This window comes from Linepithema humile, chromosome 3 (genome assembly GCF_040581485.1).
Source record: "Linepithema humile isolate Giens D197 chromosome 3, Lhum_UNIL_v1.0, whole genome shotgun sequence".
Lineage (NCBI taxonomy): Eukaryota > Metazoa > Arthropoda > Insecta > Hymenoptera > Formicidae > Linepithema > Linepithema humile.
This window is the reverse complement of record NC_090130.1, coordinates 27,502,474-27,529,355: the sequence shown is the minus strand read 5'-3', so window position 1 is coordinate 27,529,355 and position 26,882 is coordinate 27,502,474. Positions and strand designations below refer to the sequence as shown.

At 36.1% G+C, this 26,882-nt stretch overlaps 1 protein-coding gene across 8 annotated transcripts in view; it reads right to left on the bottom strand.

The window, feature by feature from the left end:
- nAChRalpha4 (nicotinic acetylcholine receptor alpha4) overlaps positions 1-26,882 on the bottom strand; it is a 163,586-nt gene that overhangs the window by 91,779 nt on the left and 44,925 nt on the right. For 7 of the 8 annotated variants that reach the window (XM_067350922.1, XM_067350928.1, XM_067350924.1 and 4 more), the window contains one exon: positions 12,318-12,362. In XM_067350922.1, coding sequence (XP_067207023.1) covers positions 12,318-12,362 — 45 coding nt within the window. The remainder of the gene's footprint in view (positions 1-12,317; positions 12,363-26,882) is intronic. The other variant, XM_067350925.1, reaches the window with a different exon arrangement.

The following is a 26,882-nucleotide window of genomic DNA, read 5'->3' as shown; positions in this document are numbered from 1 at the left end:
GTATAACTTTAAAAAATATTTTATGCAACAAATCAGAATTTTTATCGATAGTATAAAATTGTTTTAAGATAAAGAAAGAAAGAAAGGAAGAAAGAGAAAGGGAGAAACTTTGATATGAAGAAATCGTACATAACGTCATACATTTCGTACACTAGTCACGTATGTTTTTCTCCACAGACACACGTATAAGTACGTGCAGTTTTACCGGACACGCGACGCGCGTGTGCTTCGAAAGGATTTCGAATTTATCCCGCAAAGACGTCAAGTGAAAACCCGATAGCCCCTTATCCCTATATTCATTTTTCTTTTATTTTATGACGTTATCGGTTACGTTATCGGTTACGTATTATCGCACATAAATTATGTATTATAGCTTTATTGCATAATATAAGCGTGTGATTTGCATGTCACAAATCTGTACGAATAAAAATCTATAACTGTGCATGAACGTTTTTAGCATGCAAATAAAAATATATATTTTGTTTTAATGCAAATGACAAATGTTTCTGCAAAGTTTGCTTCAATTACAGTACTGGGCCATTGATTATTTTTATAATTAATAGTTAAAGTAAATTTAATTAAATAATATTTTATTATTTCTATTATTTCTTAATTATGATTATTCGTCACTCAATAATCATGTTTATCAATCAGAATAATTCAATTTAATAATTCAATAATTATACACAATAATCATAAACTCGATTATTTTACTCAGCTTCAATTCGTGGCATCTGTGCGAATTAGAATTCAAGTGACAGAAGCAATCGACAAAAAAAGAAGGAAAGATATAATAAATCAGTAAAGTTGTGAATAATTTATAATAATTTTCTACGGGAAACAAAACTGCCATAGTAGAGAATTCATCCCTCGTTTCGCGTAAGACACAAGACGGAAGGAAATGGTTAAGATTTTGCGGCTATTTACATGTATATTAGTCATGACACATACAGGCACATATACTTATATACGACTGCCATCCTAATTACGCGAAACATTCATCTAGGTTAGCTAAGCTCAGCGAGATACACACAAATTCGACATTACGCATGTACCTACACATCCACGGCTTCGTGGCTTTGCGCTGTTGTTGTACTATCGGTAATATAAACTGTGGTTCAAGCACTATAGCTGCTAATTAGGTGCTCACCTACGAATAGATCAATTACTTCAATATACTCGATGCTCAATCATCGATACCGCAGATATTGAAATCACGTGATAACTAGTGGGTAACATCCGCTACTATCCGCGTTACATCCGCACAAGTGCATAATTTAGAATATGACTCTCTAATAGAAGCGTGATTAATATCTATTTCCAGATAAAATGGAAGGAAAAAGAATTTTATAATCGCATAAAATTTTTTATTATTATTCAATAATTTCTCCGCTTTCTTATGAAAAATGTCCTTTTCAAATAAATTGTTTGAAAAAAAAATTTAATAGCAGCAAATGGGATTTAAAAAATTCAGATATAAAATAGTCCTTTATAAAAAGATTAACATTTGTTTTCTATATTAGAAAAAAAATCGATTAATACCCATTGTCGGATGAAATAGAAGGAAAAAAAGTTTTATAAAAAAACTGTATTACTATTCAATAATTTCTCTGCGTTTCTATGCAGTAATGTGTTTTACAAACTGTTTAAAGAAAATTTAATAGCAAGAAATACGATTAAAAAATGTAGTTATAAAATAGTCCTTTGTAAAGGAAAGATTGATGTTTTTGTGCACTCCAATTGTATTCTAACAATAGTGTCCTAAACAAAATTTGTAGTATATCGTATTTATACTCATCGCGTTTTATCCCATGCATCTTTGCCGCCAAAAATTTGGCACGCGCTCTAGTTTGACATTCGCGGTATCATAAATTATTTCCACCTCTGTGTTAATACCACCATTAATATATTTAATACGTAGTATGGCGCAACGCCTCGTTATACGGTTTGTGCATTTGGAGGGTTCGTATAGATTATGAAGTACGTTGATTTATGAACCAACCTCCGGCCTCGTTAAGCAAATATTCATATTTCGCACACATCGCGTAACACCCGTTTAAGCATTACACTTATATGATCAATTGTGCTCACTGAAATTTTATTCATTGTAGAGTAAGTAAAAGAATTACAGCAACGTTTCTCGTCACTATTACGTCAACGAGTAGCAGTACAAAACGTAAAGAAAAAAGCATCTTCTATCAAAATATTTGTATCTTGGTAATTAAAACATTTTTATTATCGTTATAATAAAATTATGTATAGAATACCATTGCAAATTATGGGTCGTTTAAAGTAGTCTCAGTATAAACAAAGCTTTTAAAATATTTAATTAGTATATAATATTCCAATAATGAAAAGGCTTACGCGATATTCGCTTTGCCGAACGAGGGTCGTCAACCCCATTGAATCTACAATTTTCCCTCACTCGTCCCTCATTCGTCCTTTCGTTTCTCGACGTTTCCACTCGCTCGATTGCGTTCGGACACGCTCTCGCATATATATATATATATATATGTATACAATATATGTATATATATATATATATACCTGCGAAAACGAGCGCGCATATTCCACTTACAGGAAGCAACTGAAGGAAACATACGTGCTCTGTATGCCGGAAAATATTGAAGCAGAAAATTGTGCATTGGGATTGCGCGGGATTTCATAGAGCCGTTCAAGAGAAGCGAGTAGCCTTCGAGAGGATAGCTCGAAAGAACGAGAGGACAAGATGACAGCCGAAGGATTGCCATGGTCCATCGCCCTATAGTTCTTCGAGCGAGGCGTATTTCTCGATAACGAGGGAGAAAACGATCTGTCTCTCGAAATATTCATAGCAAATATGCACAATACCTATACAAGATGTCATAAAATGTGTTTCAAAATCTTTCTGAGAAATCGATACTTGCGAGCATTATAAAGTTTTATTTGGTAAATCATTTTCTATTTAAAAAAAAAATTTTTTTCATAGTTGGAATATTATATGCCAATTAAATAATTTAAAAGTTTTTTTATATTAAGGTTACTTTAAACAATTTGTAATTTTAATTCTCCTCTTAATTTTTTAATTTAATTACCATCTGCTTTTTTGCGCGCGCTATAATTTCTCGCACTTTATTTAATTTCACCGTAAAACCATACTTTGAATTATCGCAAAGAATTTAATTCAACCTTTTTTAAAACGTATCGTGCATTATCATCGCTTGCACAGTTTCAAGAAACTATTTGGGAGAATAAATTATTCAATTTCTTATTTAAAATACAAGCAACAGATTTCGTTTTTATTAATTTATAATTTAAGTTGTTCTTTTTTTAAATTTCTATCACACTTTTCCTATTTATTCTATAATAAGCTACACAACACAACACATTGTATTTCTCTATTCCTTATATCGATTATTCAATATCTTCTCTAGTATTCTGATCGAAATTTCCCCAGAATAATAATAAACTGAATTGAGCTGAACTCATATTATCGCAAGTTAGAGCTGAGTTAAGCTTTGCTACGTTTTCGGATCATTTCGTATATGCATACGCTGTACGTGTGCGTGTGATATATAGAAAGCTATAAGCTCGCGGAGTTGTCGGAGCTTCCCTGTTTTGTATCACACAGTCGCGACGACGTGAACCGAGAAAAAGCTCGAGGAGCTGGGAAAGCTGATCATTTGAAAGCACGAGAGGTTGGAGAAACGGTGGTAGTTCAGATTGCCGGCGTTCCAACTAATCTCGAAATATAACAAAGCGCAGTTTTTATGCCTCCACGAACTCATACATTCCGGAGGCCGAAAATACGCGTAAATTCTTTTACGAAGTCGGTTATGTTGCAAGAGAAAGAGAAAAACTAAGATGCGAAGCCGATCGTAAACGTGGCGCCACAGAGTGTCCGAGAACTATCGTTACCAACTTTGATAACGAGCTAAAGCATTGAGGACTTGAACTATGAGCGAAGAAGATATTTTAGAGGAGAGCAAAATATAAATTAAGAAAATTTGCATTATCACTTTATCTTTTATAAAATAGTATGCGCAATAATTTTTATATCATATAAGTGACAGAAATAATTACAAAGTAGCACAAAATAATCAAAAGTTGTCATTTAATAAAATTATTGTATAAATAAAATTTCTTCGTAATAAAATCTTTAAATATTAAAATGCTTTTATAAACTTTACGCAGTTATGCTTTTATCGTTTCCATATTAATGAACAGCATGCATTATGTTGCAAATTAATAACATAAAACATCATCTAAATTATTTATGCAAATTTTCACTCACTTTCAAAGAAAGTTCATTCCTCGTTTAGTTTAATCAAGTAATTCTAAAAAAGTACAATAACGCGCGAACACTGCGTCGCACATTAACGCTAAACCAAGTCCTTGCACATTTCACCCATTTATGTCGCCTGTTCTAAATTAACCGTAAACCATGTACCTGACAAAAGTCACGAAAAAAAAATGAGCGGTTTTATGGTAGCCGCGTGTATAAATATCAGTATTTTTTCGCGCGAGAAAATAGCCGAAACCCCGCGGCTGCATCGGACGCGTCCGAAGCTAAATGCGCTTCCTAAAATTCCGCGGCTGGGATCGCTATGTCACGCAGCCGAGAAGCGCGCGCGAAAATATTCGTGTAATGTTGTATCCTAAAATGGTTACACTATTACTATTAGTTAACTATCTAACGCGTTTAGTATTTTCTTTCTCTCTCTAAGACCAAATTTAGAAAAACTATTGATGAAAATTTATTCGATGGTAAAACGTTTCTACGATTTTTACGTGCTACTCGTATTTCTTGACCCCTTTTCTGTTTCTAAGACAGACACGAATATTTTTGCACAGAGAAACACTGCCGCTAGATTAATTTAATCGAGATATGACTTGCTTTCCCCGCGGAGCAAGATGGGAATAATATCGCTCGAGGATCTGCTCTCGCGAGAGATGAAACTTCGTGAAAATTCGATTGCCCCGCGGCCGTTAATTAGCGGCCAATTATCGCGGCGTGAGCCTGCAGATGGTGCGGGATCCGATGGGAATTTCTTCCAGACAGGATTCAATCAGGATAGTGAGATGTCTAAGGGGAGTTCGAAGTTTTTAGGACCCCTCGCGAATCGAAGGAAACTGGCAAAGTGAATAGTTTGCAACTGATTAGAATGATTGTCTATGTCTATTTCAATCGATTGGATTCTAGACTGAAGCATAGAAGCCTATCAATCTCTGTGCGGTTAGTTGAACCTTAATCAGAAGCCGAGTTTAATCAGAATCGAAGAGCAATCTACATCACTAACGAATCGATATTGTATATGATCTTGATATAATCAAATGTAACTCGTAATTAGATTCAAGTTAAATTTGCTGCATTATGAAACGTTAAAGATCCTTGAAGATTTAGGTCGGACAATTAATCAGAGCAAAACTGATATATTTATATGTAAATTAATATGAAGGTATCTCAACACACATCGATCACTTTTGACCCGGTTTTTCCGTTCGTTGCTCGCACACGCCTCTGGATTCCCAGAAAAAAGTTGTCGTATAAATTCGGGAATTGTTTCAGTGATTATGCATCCACGGTCAGCGGAAATAAATTCGAGCTCGCACACGGACGAATGTTTATGCGCGGGCTACATTTTTGCGTCGGCAGCAGCGAACGTAAATGAAGTTTAGATTTATGTGTTTTTCGGTGTGCTTCGCGGGGAGAAGGGGGAGGGGTGGTGGAAGCGGTAACGGGATGTCGGAGTTGTTTTCGGGAAGGGAGTCGATAGAATGCCCCTCCCGCGCGAGCGATGCAGCTTCTCCCTCCGCGACGATGCAGCTTGCCCTCCTTTTTCTTACCGCGACCCGGTGGGGTGGAAAAGTGCATCCGCCTGAAAAGTTGCGATCCGGCGTAACCAATCCCTCGCCTCCGAGAAAGAAGCTCCGCGGAGAACTCCGGGCGGCGAGACGCGGCAATTAACGTTTGCGAATCGACAACTCAAATTGAATCGGCGATCTCGAGAGGGAAGCGCGAGTCGAGGGCTGCGAAGTTTATGCTCGGAAAGTTAAAGAGCTAATAATCCGCGACGTTTTCAGCGGGTTATGTCGCGTCGATTAAGGGCGAAGGGCGAGTCTGACGAAACCAGGCTGCGCGGGCAAATTGCCGCGCCGCTAATAATTCGCGATGTTTTCGTGGATCGCCGTCGCCATAAAGGTTAAAAATAAAAGTCCCTCTCTCGGGAAAATCGAGCAGTCCTGCTGTGGAGAAGCTTTTCCTTTTATGAAACTTCACCAACTCTCGAGCTGGCGGCTCGAGAGATACGGAAAAAGTTATATTTACGCATCCCGCTGGAACCTATAACTGTACAAAGTTTAAACATAGAACAGGGTTTTGCGCGGCCAACTACACTGGCTCTCATCCCCTGCGACTCGACGACGAGTCCTGTTTTATTTAGCGCCTTTCGGTCGACAGTGTGCTAAAAGTCGATGTCTCACACGGCAAGCCTGAGGCAGACGTGTTGTCGTAAAAATCGACTTCGCAAGGGTTGACGATAACCGTTTTGGTTCACGGCGCGCACGATGACACGATGATCGGATACGAACGTGAAAGACATCGCTTTCACCGAGAAAATGTAGAAGTTAAATTCGATACTTTCCTTTCAACATTTCCGAAACTCGTGTACCGAAAACATTTGTAAACTTCTGCAATGTTATCGTGAAGATATCGTCGTGACTTTATTACATGATTACATGATCTTATATTTCATTCAGTCGCAAAAAAAATATATATATATATATATATACTTTGCGATTGAAATATGTCTCTCGAAAATAAAAATATGAATAAATTATTCGATAGCGAGCGAGCGAACTGCGTTGCACGACAGGAGAAATACGCGCGCGTCGAGAAAAGATTTGCAAAATGCGTTTGCTCGACGTCGTGGAAAAATTCACTTGGTGTCTCGGAAATCTTGTAACCGTGGGAAAAATCTGATTTATTGTAACCGGCCGATGTGTGTATCGCGCGCGCAGTAAAAACGCCGTATATTTCCACCGAGCGCACCAGCTTCCTGCGGTAAAAGAGAGTCGAAAAGCAAACCTTCGTTACTCTCACGCGGGAGCCCGTTTATTTAGATAACCACGCGGGACTGGAGAACGAGAAGAATGGAAAGGTTATCAGTCAGCGTCACACACGTTGTCAATGCTAACTTTGTTACTCGGTATCGACACGGAGAATCAGAGTGACAAGAGCGACCGCGCTCGGAGTGAGAAAGAGAAAAAGAGAGAAAAAGAAAAGCGGAGATAGAGACGGTGCAGATGGAAGCAAGAAGCAGATAGCAGAGCGTAAAAAGAGACGTAGGAATGGAGATGATGACACGGTAAGCGGGAGATAAAGAAAAGAAGAAAATTGAGGCGGTCGTAAAGAGAGATATATAACAGGCGAGGAGTATCAAACGCGAAACAATAAAGAAGCATAAAGACTAGAAAAATAGTGGAGAAAGAAGGTAAAATTAGAGTAGATTTAAATGTGGACAAAAGAGAAAGAAAGATAAGCAGCGAACAATGCGTGATTGGAAGCTATTATAAATTAAAAAAAAGGGAGAATGTGAAATACGAGAAAAGCATAGTCAAAAGATAAGCAGCGAAAAAAAGAATAAAGATAAAACATGTAGCATTGGAAAAATTGTAAAATATAAAAAAAAGCATAAAGAGCATAATTAAAGAGCACGATCTAAAGAGAAAAGCTGAAAGACAGCGGAAGATATTACCGAGAATTTAAGCTGAATTGAAGATGTGACTCTAGAAACAAATAAAAAGAAAGGGAATAAAGAACGACTGTCGAAAATTGAAAATCGTTGAAAGCGAGGGAAAAAAGTGGATATGCGAAGCTCTGCGAGGGATGGCTGAAGAAGATAGATAAGGACAGATCGTAAATGGCGTCTGATAAGCATATAAGTGATGCGCGGACGTTGAGATAAAAAGCAGAAAGGGAGAACAGCGAACAGAACGAGAGTGTGAACAAGATGTTTGCAGATAACGAGATAGTTGACGTTGCTGCGCGGCGCGTTGTTATCAATTTATTTTCGACATATTGACTGTCACTCGGCCGAGCCGTTCAAAAGAACGCAATTCTGTAACGGGTAAGCCCTGAAATCTCATTTGAGATATCGGTTTCACCATCTGTCGACGGCGAGTAGAGAAAGGAACACGAATATCATTTTCTTTTCATAAAGTTTAAACTCGTGAAGCGTGGATAAATGGATAAAATAAGTCTCGAGTCAAGTATGTGTTATTATTGGAATGCGTCTAGAAGAAAAAGTCATTGAAAGTTAACAGTACGCGCAGACGTTTGGAAATGATTTTTTTAATATACACAGATGTATATCTATATAATATTGCTTGATATATATTGTTAGCCTAGATATAATTTATTCAATAATAAGACAAATATGAAGATTATTAATCCGAGTTTGAATATTAATCTGATCTATTAATCAAATATTTCACATCGGTTAGACATTTAATTAATTTTGAACGTAAAAATATCGCATCTTAAAACTACATCAAAATTTCCGCACGTCAGGATCAATTTATGAGTAATTTTGTATTTTCATTAACATTGATTAATCGTTTAGCTCTCGCGCTTTGTTGCTCCGTTGAAAGCATATTAAATCATATTTACGTGTCATTCGTTTTTTGCAATATAATTTTTCCCAGACATTTCATTTCAATCTCATTGCGAGTACTATTAGTTTAGGCAGTTGGTATGACACAGCTTCACTGCGTAGTTTAATTCGTTTTCGTGCTCGAGCAAGGAGAAATAATTTCGTTGGCGAATTCGTCGATACGTACGCAGTCGATTCTGCGGCGAAATTAAACCGACAATTCCGCACGTACGAGAAAACTCTCGCCGTAGGTATTTCGCTATTTCGTCGTAGTAAATCGCGCAGGTACTGGCGTGCGCTCTTGCGTATTACGTAAGAAACTTTGCATTTCATATCGAGCGTCGTTACGTGACGAGGATGTTTCTCGATATTTCGATATTTCGAGATGCAGTCAATATTGTACAACTCGCTATTGTTATTGTTATTTTTCTGAATGATGTATAATATAAGAATCGCAGGGAAAATGTGCGACGCGCATACCGTAACACTAAATAAAAATTGTCATTTTTATCACCAATGTTACATTTACATACATCTACTTCCGTCTTATGCTTGTGTCGTTCTCAGGAATCATTTGATACAATCAGATGTTTTTTATTTCCCGACTTTTGCAATGTTTTTTCTTACACACCAATGCGAACTTATCGCACACGAAACTTTATTTTTGCGCTGATAGACGGTAAAGCAGATGCGAAAAAAGTGCAGATAGGCAGTATTGAAAACAAGAATAAACTTTTTATCGCATTCCGCAATATCCGCAAACAAACTGCCGTAAAACCTGAGAGAGGCTTGTAGCGTGTATTCGCGTAAGGTGCACATCTAAGAATTACGGTCCGAGTTACAACTGAAAAGGTTTATACGATCGCGTAAATAACATCTAAATATAAAACTATCTCCTTCCAATCATTTTTAATTAAACATTATTTGAACAATAAAATTGAATAAAAAAATTATTAGAAATAAAATTGATGAAAAAATCTGCGAAAATCGAATATAATGACAGCATTATCGAGTGATACTTCATTTGTGAACGAATTTGATTCCATTTTGCATAGATAAATGGTACCTTCTGGCATAATTACGCATCGATTCATTTATTATGCAGTTTAATGGTCGATAAATTACTCATAATTTTCGATCTTTCAAATCCTTGCAACACACGCATAATTTATGCGTGTTAAGCGAATGCAAAAACCTTTCTCTCTTTCTCCTCTCTCTATTAATACTTTTTAAAAATCAAATTAATTTGTGCAGACAATAAAATCCGGCTAAAAATAAAATAGGATTATGAAGCGTTAAACGGAAATTTACGACGATAACAACCCTGACGTTGTGAAAAAAAGTTACCCTTTGTGCTACACAAAAACATTGCCCGGATTTTGTTATCACTGCATGTTGCTTGCGCGCGTAACACATTGCACCGAGAGCGAATCGCTCGGTTACACGGTTATACATCTGCACTATAAAACCAGGGACGACTTTAATTCAAACAATCGAGATTAGTATTTTCTCTGCCTTACGATATTTTCATGCGTTTTATCTAAATTGAATAATATTATTGTAAATTTTATATTAGAATGTATTTCTATGACAAATAATTTACAGATGTTGTGCACTGAGATAATACAAGTGCCAGGAATAAGCTTATAATCGATTTCGAGTAGTGACCTCCCTTAGATACTTAAGCATCTGGGACCTACAATTTAATGCCGGCTCCGAACGACTAAAGTTGAGAGGTTATTTAGACCAGCGAGCAATATGTCTGTAAGATACTGCTCGCTGGTTTTCTACTGCTTTGTGAGAGAAAGCGTAAATTCTGTTTACTTTTGCGCGGCGGCGAGAATCGAGTCTGCCGATTGTTTAACTGGCGTGTTAAACGCACTGATCAACATGCTACGATCGTTTCGAACAAAAAATAATGTTAGTTTTAAAGTGTATTCTATCGTATTTTATTCTCTGCATGATACTGCTCGCTAATCTAAACAAGCTCTTAACTTTAGCCGTTCGAAGCCGGTATTAAATTGCAAGTCCCAAAGGCTCATTCTACAGCACTTGTATTATCTCACAAGTGAATTATTTTTCACAGAAATTGCCGATTAAAAATATTTCCTTTTGTATTTTAATGTAATATTGTGTCTTTCAAGAAAAATATCTCCAAACGTTCATCCTTCACTGCGTTCCTTAGGACAGATTCTTTAGCTATTTTAAAAGATGGAAATAATGGCTATTTATTAAGGAACCCGGTGAAGACGTTCCTGAGCGAGACGGAGTGACAAGGGTGCACACCGACACTAACAGCAGCGAGCAGGGTGCTGGTGGCCAGTCATTCCGCGAGGGTGGAGGGTGGTTTCGACGTTGAAGGATGGCGCGTCGCTCTGAGAGGCGCGCCGGGAATGCTTTGCCATGTGCATGTATACATACATATAACACGCGTGCAGACAGAAATGCAACTCGTGCAGCAGGCCGCGCCCCGAACCAGACCCGCGGACCGTATGGCCCACGCGTATGAATCGTCGTTTCTGCGACGAATGGTTTTCGACGGACCGACATATGTGTACTTTGCGATTTTATCGGATATCGCTATGAAACATGACGCGACGTCAAAGCAACATTCTGCTCCGAAGCGCTACGCGTGAATTTCGTTGTAATTGACGAAGCGTACGCGTAACGGTGTCACGTTTACGATGTTTAATAAGTTTCTGCAAACGTAAATATTTCACTGCAAAAACACAACGAGCGAACAGTTTCCTGAAGGTTTTACTATAATCCGAACATTTCTACGAGATTTGTCAAAGACGCTGTTTCGAGAACTTCGCGCGTTGCGAGGAAACATGCCGTAATCGCTACGTAATTAATCGGCGTCTTAATTATTCTTCAATTACGTCGGTGCGCGGCACGTGGTCTCGTTTCTCTCGTCTTATTTGTATTCTAAAGTAAAGTAACGTCACGCAGAGCACCGGTAAACATATATACAGGGTGTCCCAGTATATATGTATGTTCTGGATGACCCAATTGTGTCGTTAATAGCAGATTTCTGAGGTTTTTTATATCGTAAGGATATAAAAATCAATATACGACATGCCTGAGTGCGTGAATTTTTAACAAGCTGATTAATCAAACCTTACACACTTTTCATTTAAAAGCTATTGTAATCTAGATATTTTGATATAAAGATTTTCGTTGTTAAATGACCTCAGAAATTTATTAACGGACGGATTAATAATTAAAAAAAAAATTCTTGTGAGTAAAATGTAGCAGAAAATGTATATACGTCGACGTATATACATCATAATATAAATAATTTGCAGTTAATGTGCAACTGGAAATGCAAAGCAGCGAAACATCCGCTGTTTCTCAAACACGAACGGCCTCAGTTGTGCCGTTAATTTTCTCCTTCGTAACGGCCAATTACGTGCAACAACGAAATGCTCTTTATTCCTTCCTTTTCTAAACTTTGCGTGCCATCATAACTCAAAGACGAAACAACGAAATGTTTTAGATTTAATTAATCTAATATCGCTATGTCATAGCACATTACTCAAACCAGTCTTTATAAAATTATTCGGCAATGTCAGAAATTCGAAAGTATTTTCTCTTGTGACAAATTATGAAGTTATAAAGGATCAAATACGTCTTACGCAGGTAAAATATTCACAAATTTAAAGTAAATTATTTATCACTCACCTGTTCGACCCACAGGTTCGTCGTCATGATTTGGTTCTTCAAGTTCTGTAAGACAGAAAAAATTGTCTTATTAGAAATAGATTGGAATTATATATATCTATTATTATTTAAATTATTTTATTTATTCTGGAATTAAAGATATTTATATTCGGCGATTTACCTCACATTAAATCTTGCTCTAAGTTTTCGATATCATATATAAATTTTCACGTCTTTTAATTTTCAAGTAAATTCTTAACGCGTTCAACTTTAAACGAATAATGTCGATTCATTATGTAAATATCTATTGATGTAATAATCGTTTAATGCGTAATTCAACGATTCGCTCAACTTTTGATAACAGTTTCCGCAGTGCTATTTGGCGCTCGGTGATGCGGCGCATCTTCTATGGAAAGTGTACGACATCCCACGTTCCCTTTTTGCGTCTGTCACCGACAGCGCATTGTAATTTCCGGACTCAGCGCCGGCCCTCGACTAATTGGACCAACTAGCTGGAAGGGAATGAGCGGGGCGGAAGGGGGGTCAGGCGCATAGATGGAACTCACAGTGGTAATCCCAGTTATGGACTGCTGGTATGCGATTTCGGACTTTCCGCTATTTCGTGAATCTCCGACATTCACAATTCGAATTATACCACACGTGGAATCTACGTACGCGCCTCTGTTTGCATATGTGACTCTAATCCTGATTGAATGCAAACGATGCGTGTCGGAGACAAGTTTGTCCCAAAATAATCCCGCGATATCGGTAATCGATCCATTGATTTTTAGATGCATAATTATTAATTATTACAATCAAACTATAGACGTTACTTTATCACTTTAATGCTATCAGTTTAATGTTATAATTGTTGTAATTTTTAATTATCAAAATTATATGAATTCTATCTATCTAATAATGTATTGTTACTGCAAAATTTATCTACGATACTCTACGATAATGCTTAAATCTTTAGTTGACGGTTTATTTCATATGCGTTCATGTAGTGCTATTTGCTTTTAATTTAATTTTAACGGAAATTTGTTTATAATCCAATCAAATTTCGTCGTATGTCGGAACAATAAATATGTACACTCATGACATTGAGCGCTTCCGCTGCGACGTCGATGAGAAGGCGCCCGACAAGATAATCGCAGCAACATAGTCGCACTGAGTGCCGGTATTGAATGGATATTCATTGTACGGTGAATTATTCTCCACGATAGGAAGGTGAATTGCATTCGCATGCAAATGCAATAATACCGATATAGCTTCAGTCTGTGCTTTCGATGGATGTAAATGTAAGGTCCGATATAGTGCTGGATCATCAAGAAACGTTAACATTCAACATTAACATTGCTTTATGCGCGTATATGTCAAGTCCCATTTAACTTTTCAATTATGTAATTATAATTAGCATATTAACCAGTTAAGTGGTAATGTATCATATATGTACAAAAAAAAAGTGCCAAACGTGGTAATGTATCATATATGTACATTTCTAAATATCTCCACTAATTTTCAATAGATTTGCATAAAACTTGATATCCTAGAGTTTTTTTTTTTGGGCTGCTGAATTCGAATCTGTTGTCAAAATTGCAAAATTCAAAATGGCGGATCCAATATGGCGACTGTTAATTGTTAAAACGACTAAAATATTAGAGTTAGGTAAAATATGTATAAGACCTTATTTGTAGAGCTTTTTATGAGCTTCATTTTATGTTTGACAACTTTTTCCGTACAATGAATACTTTCTGAAATAATTAACAAAAACAGTTTTATTTTTGAACCTTTGAGGGGGGCTGGGTGGCGGAGGGGGCATTTGCGCCAAAAATCCATTTGGGAATATTATTTACTAGATAAAATAAGTATTTAGGCTGAATATAAGCCAAATCGGAGGTGACAGCTTTTCGGAAGTTCACCCCCCTTTTTTTGATCCACCTCCACTTTTGACTGGAAAATTGTAGTAAACATTTTCAAAAATCATTGTTCTTGTCTTGAAACGCCCTTTCAAATGATCCCCACTCGATCCATAGTGCCATTTAACATTTTCCACCCCTATTCTGCCTCCCCCCGCCCCCCCAGGACATAGAGGGGGGATCCACACTTATTCCGAAAAGTTGCTTTTTCGAAAACTTTGAACCCATGTTTCACCGTTTTTCGATATTTTAACTTTTGGCTCTTACCACTTTTGGCACAAATCTTTCAGAAAAGTCTACCACTCAACTAATTAAAAAAAAAAATTAGAAAAATTAATAATAGAACAAAGTAAAGAATATAATTGAACTACATCAACGAGAATAATACAATAAAGCGTTTCTTTTAAATAGTCAGCCTGTCATTTTGTATTGTTTAAAAAAGATAAATGCATCAATATATCTTTGTTAAATTAAAAAGCACATTAACTCTTCATATTCTTTCACATAATATAATTACTATTCAGTAACGATGCATCACTCGAAAAATAATGTTTATTTTTTTTTTACAAGAAGAAAATAACATTATTTTTTTCGTGCTTTATTTATTTTTGATTTTTGGAACAAACATCGAATCACAAATAGTTGCGAGTAAATTGAATTTTCGCGAGATTATAGGACCGCGCATTACCACGGTTATAGGGGCCACTAATTAATTCGGACACATCTGATATACACGCATGTTCGCCGATTCGCTCGAAATTAATGTCACATCGATTGTTAGCCGCGGAAAGCGGAAAACTCGCGTGTCGGTTTGTAGAAATTTCCACCCCGGTGCGAAAGCGACTGCATTCGTCGATGCAAATAATCGATCGTGATGCGAGGCAAGACCAAATGTTTTGCGTGGAACAGCAAATATCGATAACAATTATTGTAATATCTTGTTACTATCTATCGCTAGCAATAATAATGACATTAATAATAGTAATAATGATAAAACTAAAAGAATTATAGTTGTTCAATATGTAATACGAAGTAATTATTGTGTAGTTGATTTTGAATAGTATAAATGATAGCTTCATTATTCGGCGCATAACATTAACAATAATAATATAACAGCAATAATTATAGCAATTGTTTACTATCGCAGTTGCGATTAGTTCATTGCGCAAAATCAACCGCATTAAGAATAGACGAAAGACAAAAAAGCATCAACTATTCCGCATCGATTCGCGACGTGTCGTGGTTAGTGAAGAAAGTAATTAGCGAATTACTTTACACGTAATTAAACTCTGATTGCGGCAAAACAGGACGCTCGCGCAAACGCCCGACTATTAGCGCGAACGTGCAATATGTTAATTGATTCGGGCATACGCACGTTCCGCGTACGTAGATAGTCATTAATACTGTGTTACCGGTGTCCATGTGAATCGTAAATTGAAAATTCCGCGCATAGACGCAAGAGTATCTGTCGGTCGACCATTTCTAATTAATTCCCGTGCTGTACCGCACGTTGCATTGCGCTAGTTGGTTTTGCGAAAGGCTGTTTGTTTTAGTAATAATGATAATTATGAGGATGATGATGAAGATGATAATTATTACGCTGAATACATTCCATCATTTTTTTCAATGGTGGATGCTACGTGAGCGTTATTACAACATTTTGTTTTTCATTAACTAATATTGTAGTAATTTTTCATTTAGCACAATCAACGTTCATTTACAATGTATTATTTCAACATTTCTGAATGTAATTTTCTGCAAATTTTACATATATTTTGAATTTTAATGTTGATATTAATCATCTAGATTTCTCATTATTATTATTCGTTATAAAGTTTATGTTTGATGTTACTCATAAACATCGCCATATCAGTGATTACTTTAGAAAATTTTGTATTAGAAAACTCGGTTTGATCTTTTTTCGTTCTTTTGTACTCCACTCAAGTGGAAGTGAGTCCCGTCTCATATTCTTACAATCATCTTTCGCAGCTACTGTAATATTGCAAACGTGTCGCAGCTACGAGAAGCATGATCGTAGGAAAAGTGAGATAATAAGCGGTAAGCGTCGTCAGGGCAGATCTAATTTGTAACGCTCTTGGAGAAGATGTATCATCGATTTAACAAGATTTAGAGACTCGGCAGAGGATAAGATTTACGCGAGTTTCTCACGAAGCAAGAGAAGGAAGTATGAAAGTTAAAATGCAAAATGCTTTAATATATCAGTTGTTGAAATCAGTAAATAAGTATATCATTTTGCAACAACGTAAAACTTCTTTAAAAGTTTTATGTTTTAATTAAACGTTGTTGCACGAAAAACGTATGTGCACAAGATTATATATTTTTTGTTGAGATCTTTAATAATAATAATAATTTTGGATAAAATTAATTAGATTAAGAATATCGAGAAAGTTTAATTAATTTAATTAAATTAATTATATTTTTGCCATTATTCTTTCCGACACAAATAACATTAAATTATATAACAAACACGTTACAAAGACTGACTAAATTTGATAAATTTATATGCCCTCTGTCGAAATATTGTATTCCAGCATTTTACATGACATTTAAAGTAAATCAGTGACTCGAAGTCTTACGAAAATGTTATGAAGCTGACAGCATGACAAAGAACGAAAGCAGCATTGCTCAGGCTTTCAAGAATAATTTCTTCATTTCTGACGTCGTAAATCAAGATGACCGATTGGAGTGGGATTAGAGTAGCAAAAATAGATGTATGCTTGGGACGGCTGGCACCAGGGGATGAATAATATCGTGTTTTCCGGCGTTGAATATTTAAGATGGTTGAATATTCACGAAACGCGTGAAATGTTTTGGCATGACAACACAACTTCACGTGAAGCATAATTTTTTGCTTATAATGGAATATCTCGAACCGAATGATTTAGAGAGATATAATTTCCGAATGAATATTTGAGAAATATAGTAACCTAATTAACATTGTGCTTGAATTTATTTTGAAATTGGATAAATAAATTCTGATTAAAAATTCCTTATCAATTTAATAAAATTTCTATTTTTTTTGCTAGTAGATAAATCTTGCTGTCTATTTCTATAATAATAATCACGTGCCTATATCTTTTAACACAGGCTTCGAAAACAGTCATATATTGCTTCCAAGCGTTTCCCGTTTATGCCCATCAAAAGAAACTCAATGTGTACCGCTACCGCTATAATGAATGCACATTGAACGTAAAGTGCCGTCCTGCAACCGACATGAATTTGACGTGTGCTATTCAAGCGCACAGAGCAATACGATCCTTTAAATGCATTAAACCGCAATAATCAAGAGGTATTCGACGATCATAAAGCTGCACTTATCAGTATCGTGTAAATCTCTTTGCATATGTACCAGATATTGAAAATAAGCAGAAAGATTTTCTATGCCATTTCCATATACAATTAATAAAATATTTTGCACGACGAAAAAATATGCTGTGATATTTACATCACAATTGTTGCCAAAAAATTGTGATAAAAATATGACGTTATTTCACTATTTTTTTCGCAATATTTTCAATGTTGATATTTTATTATCGACATTTGCATTTATTTAGTAATTATAAAATTTTCAAGGATTCTTTCACAACACAATTTTTTCATTTAAATGCAAGTTAACGCAAATGCGTGATAAAATTGAATTAGAATAAGATATGCTTAAAAGGAATTTGCGGGTCAAATAAGAAAGCTCGTTTATTTAAAAGTTTCTAGTGGAAACGGCGTGGAAAATCCGGTCGTGTGAAAAGGAACGCTTGGTGCTCTTAGGCCTCTCGGGGCTTTTCCGCTTTCAGTTTCGTCGCGATACTCGCACAGGCGAGCAGAGCATGTCAAATTTCATACTGCGAGTTTAAACGCGCGGTTCTAAAGCATTTCATTAACGTAAAAGCATATAGTAAAGAAGAAGTCTCGCAGACTTCTCAGAATACATTTAAACTCACATTCGTCACAACTAAAGTCCGCTTTTCTGGAATTCCTGATGGTTATAGATAGCGATAAAAATAAAATGTTATCATGTTACAGATGGATTATAAATAAAATTGAAGTTTTAAAGCGAAATAAAATTCTAGTTTTTCCAACAACGTAAAATTTGTAATATTTATACAGTATTATTCGCTGACTTAATTTGCCTAAAATTTTTTTATATTATATATTCGCTCATGATACAAAAACTATTAATATTATTTTTTTTCACAAAAAAAGATTATTTCCAGTTTTAGCAAAAAACCTTTTTCAAGCAATGTATTAAAAGCGCTAATAATTATATAGCGATAATTTTGCTTTTATTATTTGACTTTTCCTATGATAAATTTATTGTTATAATTATTTTTTAAATACACTAAAAATTCAGAAAACACCTCAGAATAATACAAGAATACTAAGTTCAATATGTTCAATAAGTTCAAAACTAATCAGACTAATAAAAATAAAAAAAAATTTTTTATTAAAAATACTTTAAATCCTTTCCGAATATGCGTTTATACATATGTACACGTTTGTATACCGATAAAAGTCTTATAGTAGACCACATACTTCCACACTTTTCTAGAGGTTCCACTAATGGCGCTTTAGATGCTTTAAAGTAGACCTTTGCCTCTGTGAGAGTCCTATTATACCACATTCTCTATTATACTCCATAATATATCATATTCGAAAATGCATTCATTGTTATCAGAATCTAAAGAAACTTCGACAAATATTCATCAGGAATAGCTATTGAATTCGAACACAGAACGTATGATTACATGCACAATTTATGATCTATTATTTAAGACAAAATGAACAAAACGGGCTCATTTCTAATTGTACTTTGTGAAACAATTCGTACGAGTCAAATATATTTTTAAAATGTGTCAAAATTGGAATTATGTGCAAATTATTAAAAACGAATAGCGAAATCAGTGAGAACTACTGTATATTTCATATATTAATGGTACGCAAACAAGATTAAAAAAAGAACAATATTAAAAATGGACCAATTTGATCTAAATGTAACGTAATTATGCATATAATCTATTTTTTTAATTACTAAATACGATAGTATCATTCGTCTAAAATGATTAAATTTTATCTCACAATAGTTAAAATATATATATATCTACGTATATTATACATGTAACACAGAAAAGTGTGCACAAAGATTCTCCTAAAAAAAAAAAAAAAAAAAAAAAAGAAAATGATAAAAATCCACTTATTGGAAGCGTCCCAAACACTATACATTATTGAAAGTCTTTGATTTATACATCGAGTAATCGAAATGCATGCGAAAGTAATCGGGTGCAGACGCGCTGTCTTGTAAATCCGTACTTTGTATTCGATGTAGTATATTCTAAGATGCAAATTTGTCGTAAAATCGTAACAAAGCCGACGCAGTCGATACATAATGAGATGATCCCTATTTTACACTTGCATATACAACGCATCTGCATTTACGAGTTGTCGTGCATGAATAATGCAGACCGAGCGGCACTATGCAAGCGCGTGAAAATCGGAAAGCCATTCGCGACGAGAAAACTTCCGCCACTTTATGTAGTTGTCAATGTCAAGCTGTCACTTGCGATCGCTGTTAGACAGTGATTAATTATTCTTGTGATTACCTTAGCAAGCCATTAATAAATCGCTTGCTTATGGTTAAACAAATTATTAAGCATCTAATCACTATTAGATTGATAATTAATCATAAACTACATTTGTATTAATAACATAATTACATATTAATGTTTCGGTAAATTAACATTATACGTTAATTTACCGAATCAGTTTTAATCGATATGCAATTATCAACTGATTCATTTTAATTTAATTAAAGAATAATTTTACTTTCAGATTTCCTGGTTAATTTATCTCTTTACCTCAGCAATTTTTATAAACTTTTATCTATTTATACTATATACAATTGTTTCATCATTTACAATATAAAAGATTTAATTTTTCCTTTATCTATAAAGTGTGCTGTAAAGTTAATGGTAAACCTAATAATAAAATACGATACAGCATTATACCTATTAATATATATAAGATTTTTTGGACAAGTTCAATTGTTAAACAAAAATGTCATTAATAATCTTGACAAGAAATCACGACGTAATATAAAAAAAGTGGAAGAGATCCAAAAAGAAAAACAGAAAAAAAGCGATTGATGAGAATAGATCCGATTTATTCTGACTGACTGACTCGGCAGATTAACAGCTCGCAGGATGACATATCCCAATCAAGGTCGGATCGAGTAAAGATAAAAATGTAAACGCATTCAGGTAGTAAATTATTTGCATTTTACTTCAGCAAATACACAATCAGACTGATAATGTAAGCTAATATATGAACTGAATATTTAAATTTAATTTCTATGCAATCTTAACGATATTACTAAAAAATCATATAGCGCATAGTGCAACGTGCAATTAAAGATTATTCTTTCGATTAACTGAATTAATCAACGTACAATTAAAACAAGCAGAAGCAGATTAAAAAGCCCAGCAAATAAGATCGGTTCTTTCAGTGAACCGTAATTATGTTCGTTTCCCAGTGCAAATCGGCGTGTGTCGATCGTAATTGAATATCCATTCGTATCGGCAGTTCTCAACGCGGCCACATTTTTACCGCGCCGTCCACACACACACACACACATACATACATCCCTGAGAAATTTACATATTTATGAGCAAATCCTGATTTTCGCAGAACGCTTGCGAGAAACGCGCTCTTCGTGTTTGTGTACGAGTATTCTCAAGAAGTGCTCGCCTGTTAAAGGTACAGGCAAGCTCGCTGTTACGCAAGAGTAGCCTGCCTATTTCAATACATATGTGCTTACGCGCATTTATCAGCATAAAACTGGTCGACGAAATTTTCTCAAATTTTATGTATTTGGTGGTATAGAATTCTTTCGTCTCTAAACGTCATTCAATATTGAATTCGGCGCTGTAATAAATTTTTGCCATAAATCCTTCAATTAAATTAATTACTTGTCTTAATATGTCATGCTTCTAAAATGTTTTTTTTTTATTTTTTTGGAATTTTTATATTGAATTGCTCTTAACTTTTCTTAAAGTTAAATTTCGTAATTATAATCACATTTATGAGCACGATGCCATCCTTCTACCGGTCGCTATTATCGCGATAACCCACTTGACGTCCCTATACCGGCGTTAGGGCGCGTCATGGTGTTGAAGGGTGCAGTTCATGCTGGTGAGTGGTCGGAGTGGTTATCGCGAAGGAATTCCAGTTTTAGAAGTGGGGATAAAGAGATAGTGTTTGATCAATGAGCGAAGGGAAAGGGGGTGGCCCGAAGTTAAGGGCGAAAGAGTGAAGCGAAAGAGTGAGAGCACCTGCGAAAAGAATTGGAGAAGAGACATCGGGGTTTTCACGTTACACGAAAAGCTACTCAACTGATTTCGTATGTTAATTGCGGTTCTCGTGAATATATCGTACGTTAATTACTTTTAATGCGCCGGAGAAACGCGGAATTAAGTCTAACAACGAGAAATAAATTCTATCGACAGACAATCGTAAATTGTACGGAACTCGTTAATTTCAGGCTCGTCCAGATAATATTGGACACACCAAACACGAAAATTGTGCTCGGAAAGAACGCCAGATATTCGAGATCGATCGAAGGTGGAAGATTAATGAAGATCGAAGTCACTGATATATATTAGCGAGCGTGCTAGACAGGTTCTTGCCGTAATTTCACATTCCTGAGCGACGGAGGCGAAACGACGAGATTCATTATGATTTCCATCATCTGTCGTCTGACTCTCGTCTTCGTCCCTCAGACAGCTCGATTAAGCCCAGCGCGGTCATGTCAATCTCGTTGACTCGCTTCTCTAATCATGTTACGTTCCTACAATTATGGGTTCCCGTATGTAATTTTACTCTTCCGCCAGCAACTCGACAGAAAGAGACAATTTATCGTATTCATATCGCGCAAAAAATATTTTAACACCATGCTTTCTTCTCTTTAAATTTAATTTTATATCAGAAACGTCTATGTTAGGAGTTTATTATAACTGACGTTAATACTCATTAAAAGTTCGTGTTGTACAAAAAAACTTTATTATATTCAGTGCTTCCTTTCTCTCTTCAAACTTAATTTTATTCAAAAATTTCTTAGAAATATGCTTCAATTGTCTATATATAAAATATTCATATAGTACAAAAGTAATATGTAATACATAAAAAGTATAAATCTATTCTCTCAATGTAGATAGGGAGAATCTGAAAGGATGAAAACAAACTAGAATCCTCGGCAAATATGTATTATTAGCGTGCAATGTTAATCCAATCTAGTGTGCGCCTCTTGATGCATTAACTGTGCATAATCCTGCACGCAATCTGCAGTATTGTCATATGGCCGATCAGCGGCTTTCCATTACTACTGGGCCGAGCTGTACATTCATCCGCGCAGTTATAACGCGGGAGTTCTCCGCGAGGGTCCGAGTAAATGCGCCCGTTAGGTATTCATATCGAGAGGCAACATTGCTGGTTTCTCGCCACTTTCGTGGATTAGCAGCCCCGTTCATCCCTTTTGATGGCCGACGTCTAACGCGGCGCGCCGTGTATCTCGCGGCAAAATGATTTTCATTTACGCGCCGGCACGTTCGCGTCTCCAAGGATTAGATAACATGGAGATAACTCTTGCCTGGATGGTCGACGGATTTTACCGCGTCACACAATATCTAAATATACAGAATGGTAAGCCGAAAAGTTCGCTTATTTTATTTTTTTACATTAATTTACTTTAAGCGAAACTCTTGCAACGGAATTATAAGCATGAATTTTTAGTGGAAATAAACGAGTGCAAATATTTTCGCATTTCCTCTTGATTAACGGTTCATTCATCTTGCTTCTACAATAAGTATATGATTGAATAAGCTGCCGTCACTACTAACGTAACTCACGGATAAAGTTAGCCGAGATCTTTTTAAACTAAAATACGACAGCCGCAAGTCTTTCCGGCGAGAAAATAATTTATGAGCTGGGCAAATGAGGCAGCTACCATCGTTCCACGGCGACGCGAGTAAGACGGATTAATAAATAATTTCTTAATGCAACGTGGCATTTCACCGCGCGCAGTTAAATGAGCAAGTTAGCAAATGAGGGATAGCGCGATTATGTGTTTCTCGACGATAAAGTATGTGAGACAAGATAAGAAATACATATATGTACAATTTACCAGCGGGAAACCCGTATTTTGCATTAAATGGATTTCCTTACAAATCGCAAATATAGCAAAATAGTTTCTAAAAGCAATCTGCTTGTGAAAGCACAACTTTTCTAGTTGGATTAGCATCTAAATTATCAATGCACAAGTTTTCCAAGAGTGCTCAGTGTTTTTCAATCTTAACTTTTCAATGCATTACATATGTTGATTATTTTATAAATCATTATATAATAGATAATATTTGGATATGAAAGCGAAAATATTATTTTTCAGCATGCATCGTATGCGAAACATTGTACATGCACTGGAATTCATTTTAATGGCGAAATCTTATTGTTGGATCGAGTTGGAACAGAATTTACGTCGCAATTTTATAATACATATTTGAAAAGCCGCTTGTAACTTCGAACTTGAAATAAGTGGCTTAATTAAAGATATCGACAAGTGTCCTTAACGCGGCGCGGAATACCACGGTCTAATGATGACGCATGCTCGGGGAACATCCGACGAGCCGCGATGCAGCCAGCCGCAAAGCAAATGCCCGGCCCAATAATTACGTAAATACCAGCGCGCCGTTGTCGTAGTGTTCCGCGTAGGGTATGATGTAGAGGTCCGTTAGGGACCTCGAAATTTACGCCGTAATGATGGCCTGGCTGGTAAACGCTCGACGCCGCCTTGATTTTAACGATTAATAGGCACAGCTTGGTAATAATCGGTCGCCATTTGTAAATCGAGCTTTCCCTTTATTCGCCGTAGCGAGCCAGCGAGAATAGAAGTATTCCGCGAAAGAACAATTTACATAAGTCCGAAAGTACAGCAGTCGAAAAATAATCTGAGATCCTGATAAAAGGCACGTTGTCGTAATCGCATTCGTTTAACAATACGCAGCACAAAAGAGACAAATAAAGGAAAGATTTGTTAATTTATTTAAGCCGGCTTTGCGATCCGGTATTTCGGTCACGAAACGGCCATAAGAATCCGGTGCAAATGAATATCCCTCCGTAAAGTTTCTGAAACTTTCCGCTTCGTTCAACCCAGCGGTACGACTTAAGCTGCTGTTATGCAACGCAGGAAACGTTCGCGAAAGTTACACGAGCCAAGTACATCGCGGACTACCATTAACTCTCGCAAGACACCGTCTTGGGCCTAATTTGCGGGGTTCATGAATTTAAAATATCTTTCGTGTATCACGACAAAGTTAGCATCTAATTAAAATCAACCTTGTTTCAAAGAACATTCAAGTTACGAAGATTGAGACTTTGTTTCATTTTCTTTTTCAGTGCATCGAAAGTAATGTCGTTCAAAAAGATACCGTGCTTATCTAAATAGGCTTATCTAAATAAAGTGAAATGGAAAATGCAACGTAAATTACGAAAGAAGATTAAAGAAGCGCTGTAAAAATTATTATTCTTTAAAAAAGAATGTACGTATTACGTTTATTATTGTATGTAATATTGCTACTAATATAATAAATAATAAAATAATATATAAGTATCTAATAACACAAAAAATAATAATTAAATAATATTATGTATAGATATTAGTGTAATAAATTATAATGAGATACTTCGTTAAAAAATATTGTTAATATTTTCTAATAATCTCCAAGTTCAATATTTCCGAAAGAAAGTTAAATAGAAGAAAAATTTATTCTACAATTTTATCTTAGTTTTGTGCAATTTCAATTAATCATCTTATCGTTGCGTTATCGCCATATCCTGTATAATGAGTTGTAATAATCATGTATCTTCATTACTGTTTGATATAAAATACGTTTATGACAGACATGTCATGTACATCGGTTATATACCGCAATTATGCATTATAACATCGCGGTTAACACGAATATCCCGAGGAAATTCAACGCGTAGTCAGACGACAGGGAAGTTCCCTCGCGGGAAAGTCGCGGTCGAGAGGTGACGCCGCCATTATTGTGCAAATTAAGGAAGATGTAAATTCTTTATCATTTGCATGGCGCGTAACGCCGGGGAATATTCAACGGCGACGCGGGACAAAAAAAATGTCGGGCGATTTCTGCGCGAAACGAAGGTAGTCCGACATATTACCGAGAGTTCTGCCGAGAAAGATTTACCGAGATTAACGCGACACATTGGTGATGAAATTTAGAAATGCGCACCGTATGAATAAGAAATTTCTTGCTTATACAAAAGATCTTTTTTAACACGCCTAATTTATACGGTTTGCGGGAAATTGAAATGATAACTTTGCGGAAAGAACGGAAAAAGAACTCCGAGATGGAAGATTTTCTCGAAATAATGCGGAGTAGAGTGCCGGAAAGCCGCGATGTAACTGCGACAAAATTGAAGAATCAATATCGCCAAATTATGCGAATCATTTGCTCTTATTTCCAAACGAATAGATATCCGGACAAGCTACATGTCGCGCGTTCTACATTTTGCAAGCATTACGCATAATTTCGAACGTAATGTATATTCCATTATATTCTGAATTCGAAATTACAATCCTTTGGGAGCCGTTATATTCGAGTGTTTATTTCGGAGAAATGGGATTTTTCGAAATTATGAAACTGGACAGAAGAGTCGCTCTTTCGTTTTGTCTCGCTTATTTGATTTTGGGACAAATTTTTAATTTCTATTCGCATAACCAGCCCGAAACCCACGGATCGATAAGTAGCTTCGGTCATGCTGACAAGGTATTTCAATTCCTGGACAAGCTCGTGCCGATCTAATCTGATTCGGGTTGACCTCCGATTTAGGAATGCCAGGAATGCCGGCGGCTTATGTACTATAGCGCCCGCGCTTTGCCCGCCCACGAATTGCCACGTACACATGCAGGGACGGTGGTTTAGCGTGGATGAGGTCTGGAAGCCACGGCGAAGCCCACTTGTGTCATTAACGCATATCGATACGGATACATAATTCTGGTTTGTTCCGCGCGCGGATCCGATACACCCCCGCCCATATGTCCGTTTATTCTATCAAAGAAATTACGCTGCCGGTCTAAATCCCTATCAGATACACCGATAATTCGATGCAATTTAGGCTGACCTCCGATTCAGAGGAATTTCAATCGCGCGCGTACTGAACGCTGTACACGCGAAGGGCGAATAACATTGCGCTAGGCCATAGTTGTTTAACCCTTTGACCATGTTGCATATTAAATCATGTTTTCGCGTTTACCGGTAAACAAAAGAGAAATGCACCTCACTGCGACACATTGCTCAAATTCATTATGTGTTTCTACGCACCATGGCTCTAAAATGTTTTCGCAAACGCTTTGCAGACATGGTTCTTTCAACGCAAAGTTCATCGTGTTTTAAAAAAGTGTTAAGAGTGTTTGGAGTCTCAAGTGGTTGAAAATGAGAGGCGAATTAAGAGAGCTTCAGTGGAAGTAAATAAAAAAAATACCATGCTGCTTATTACTTTCATTAATTTAATTTTAAATATATTTTACTTTAGCAGTATTCTAATTAAAAACTTAGTTACATCAAGAAATTAGTAAGTTTTCCGC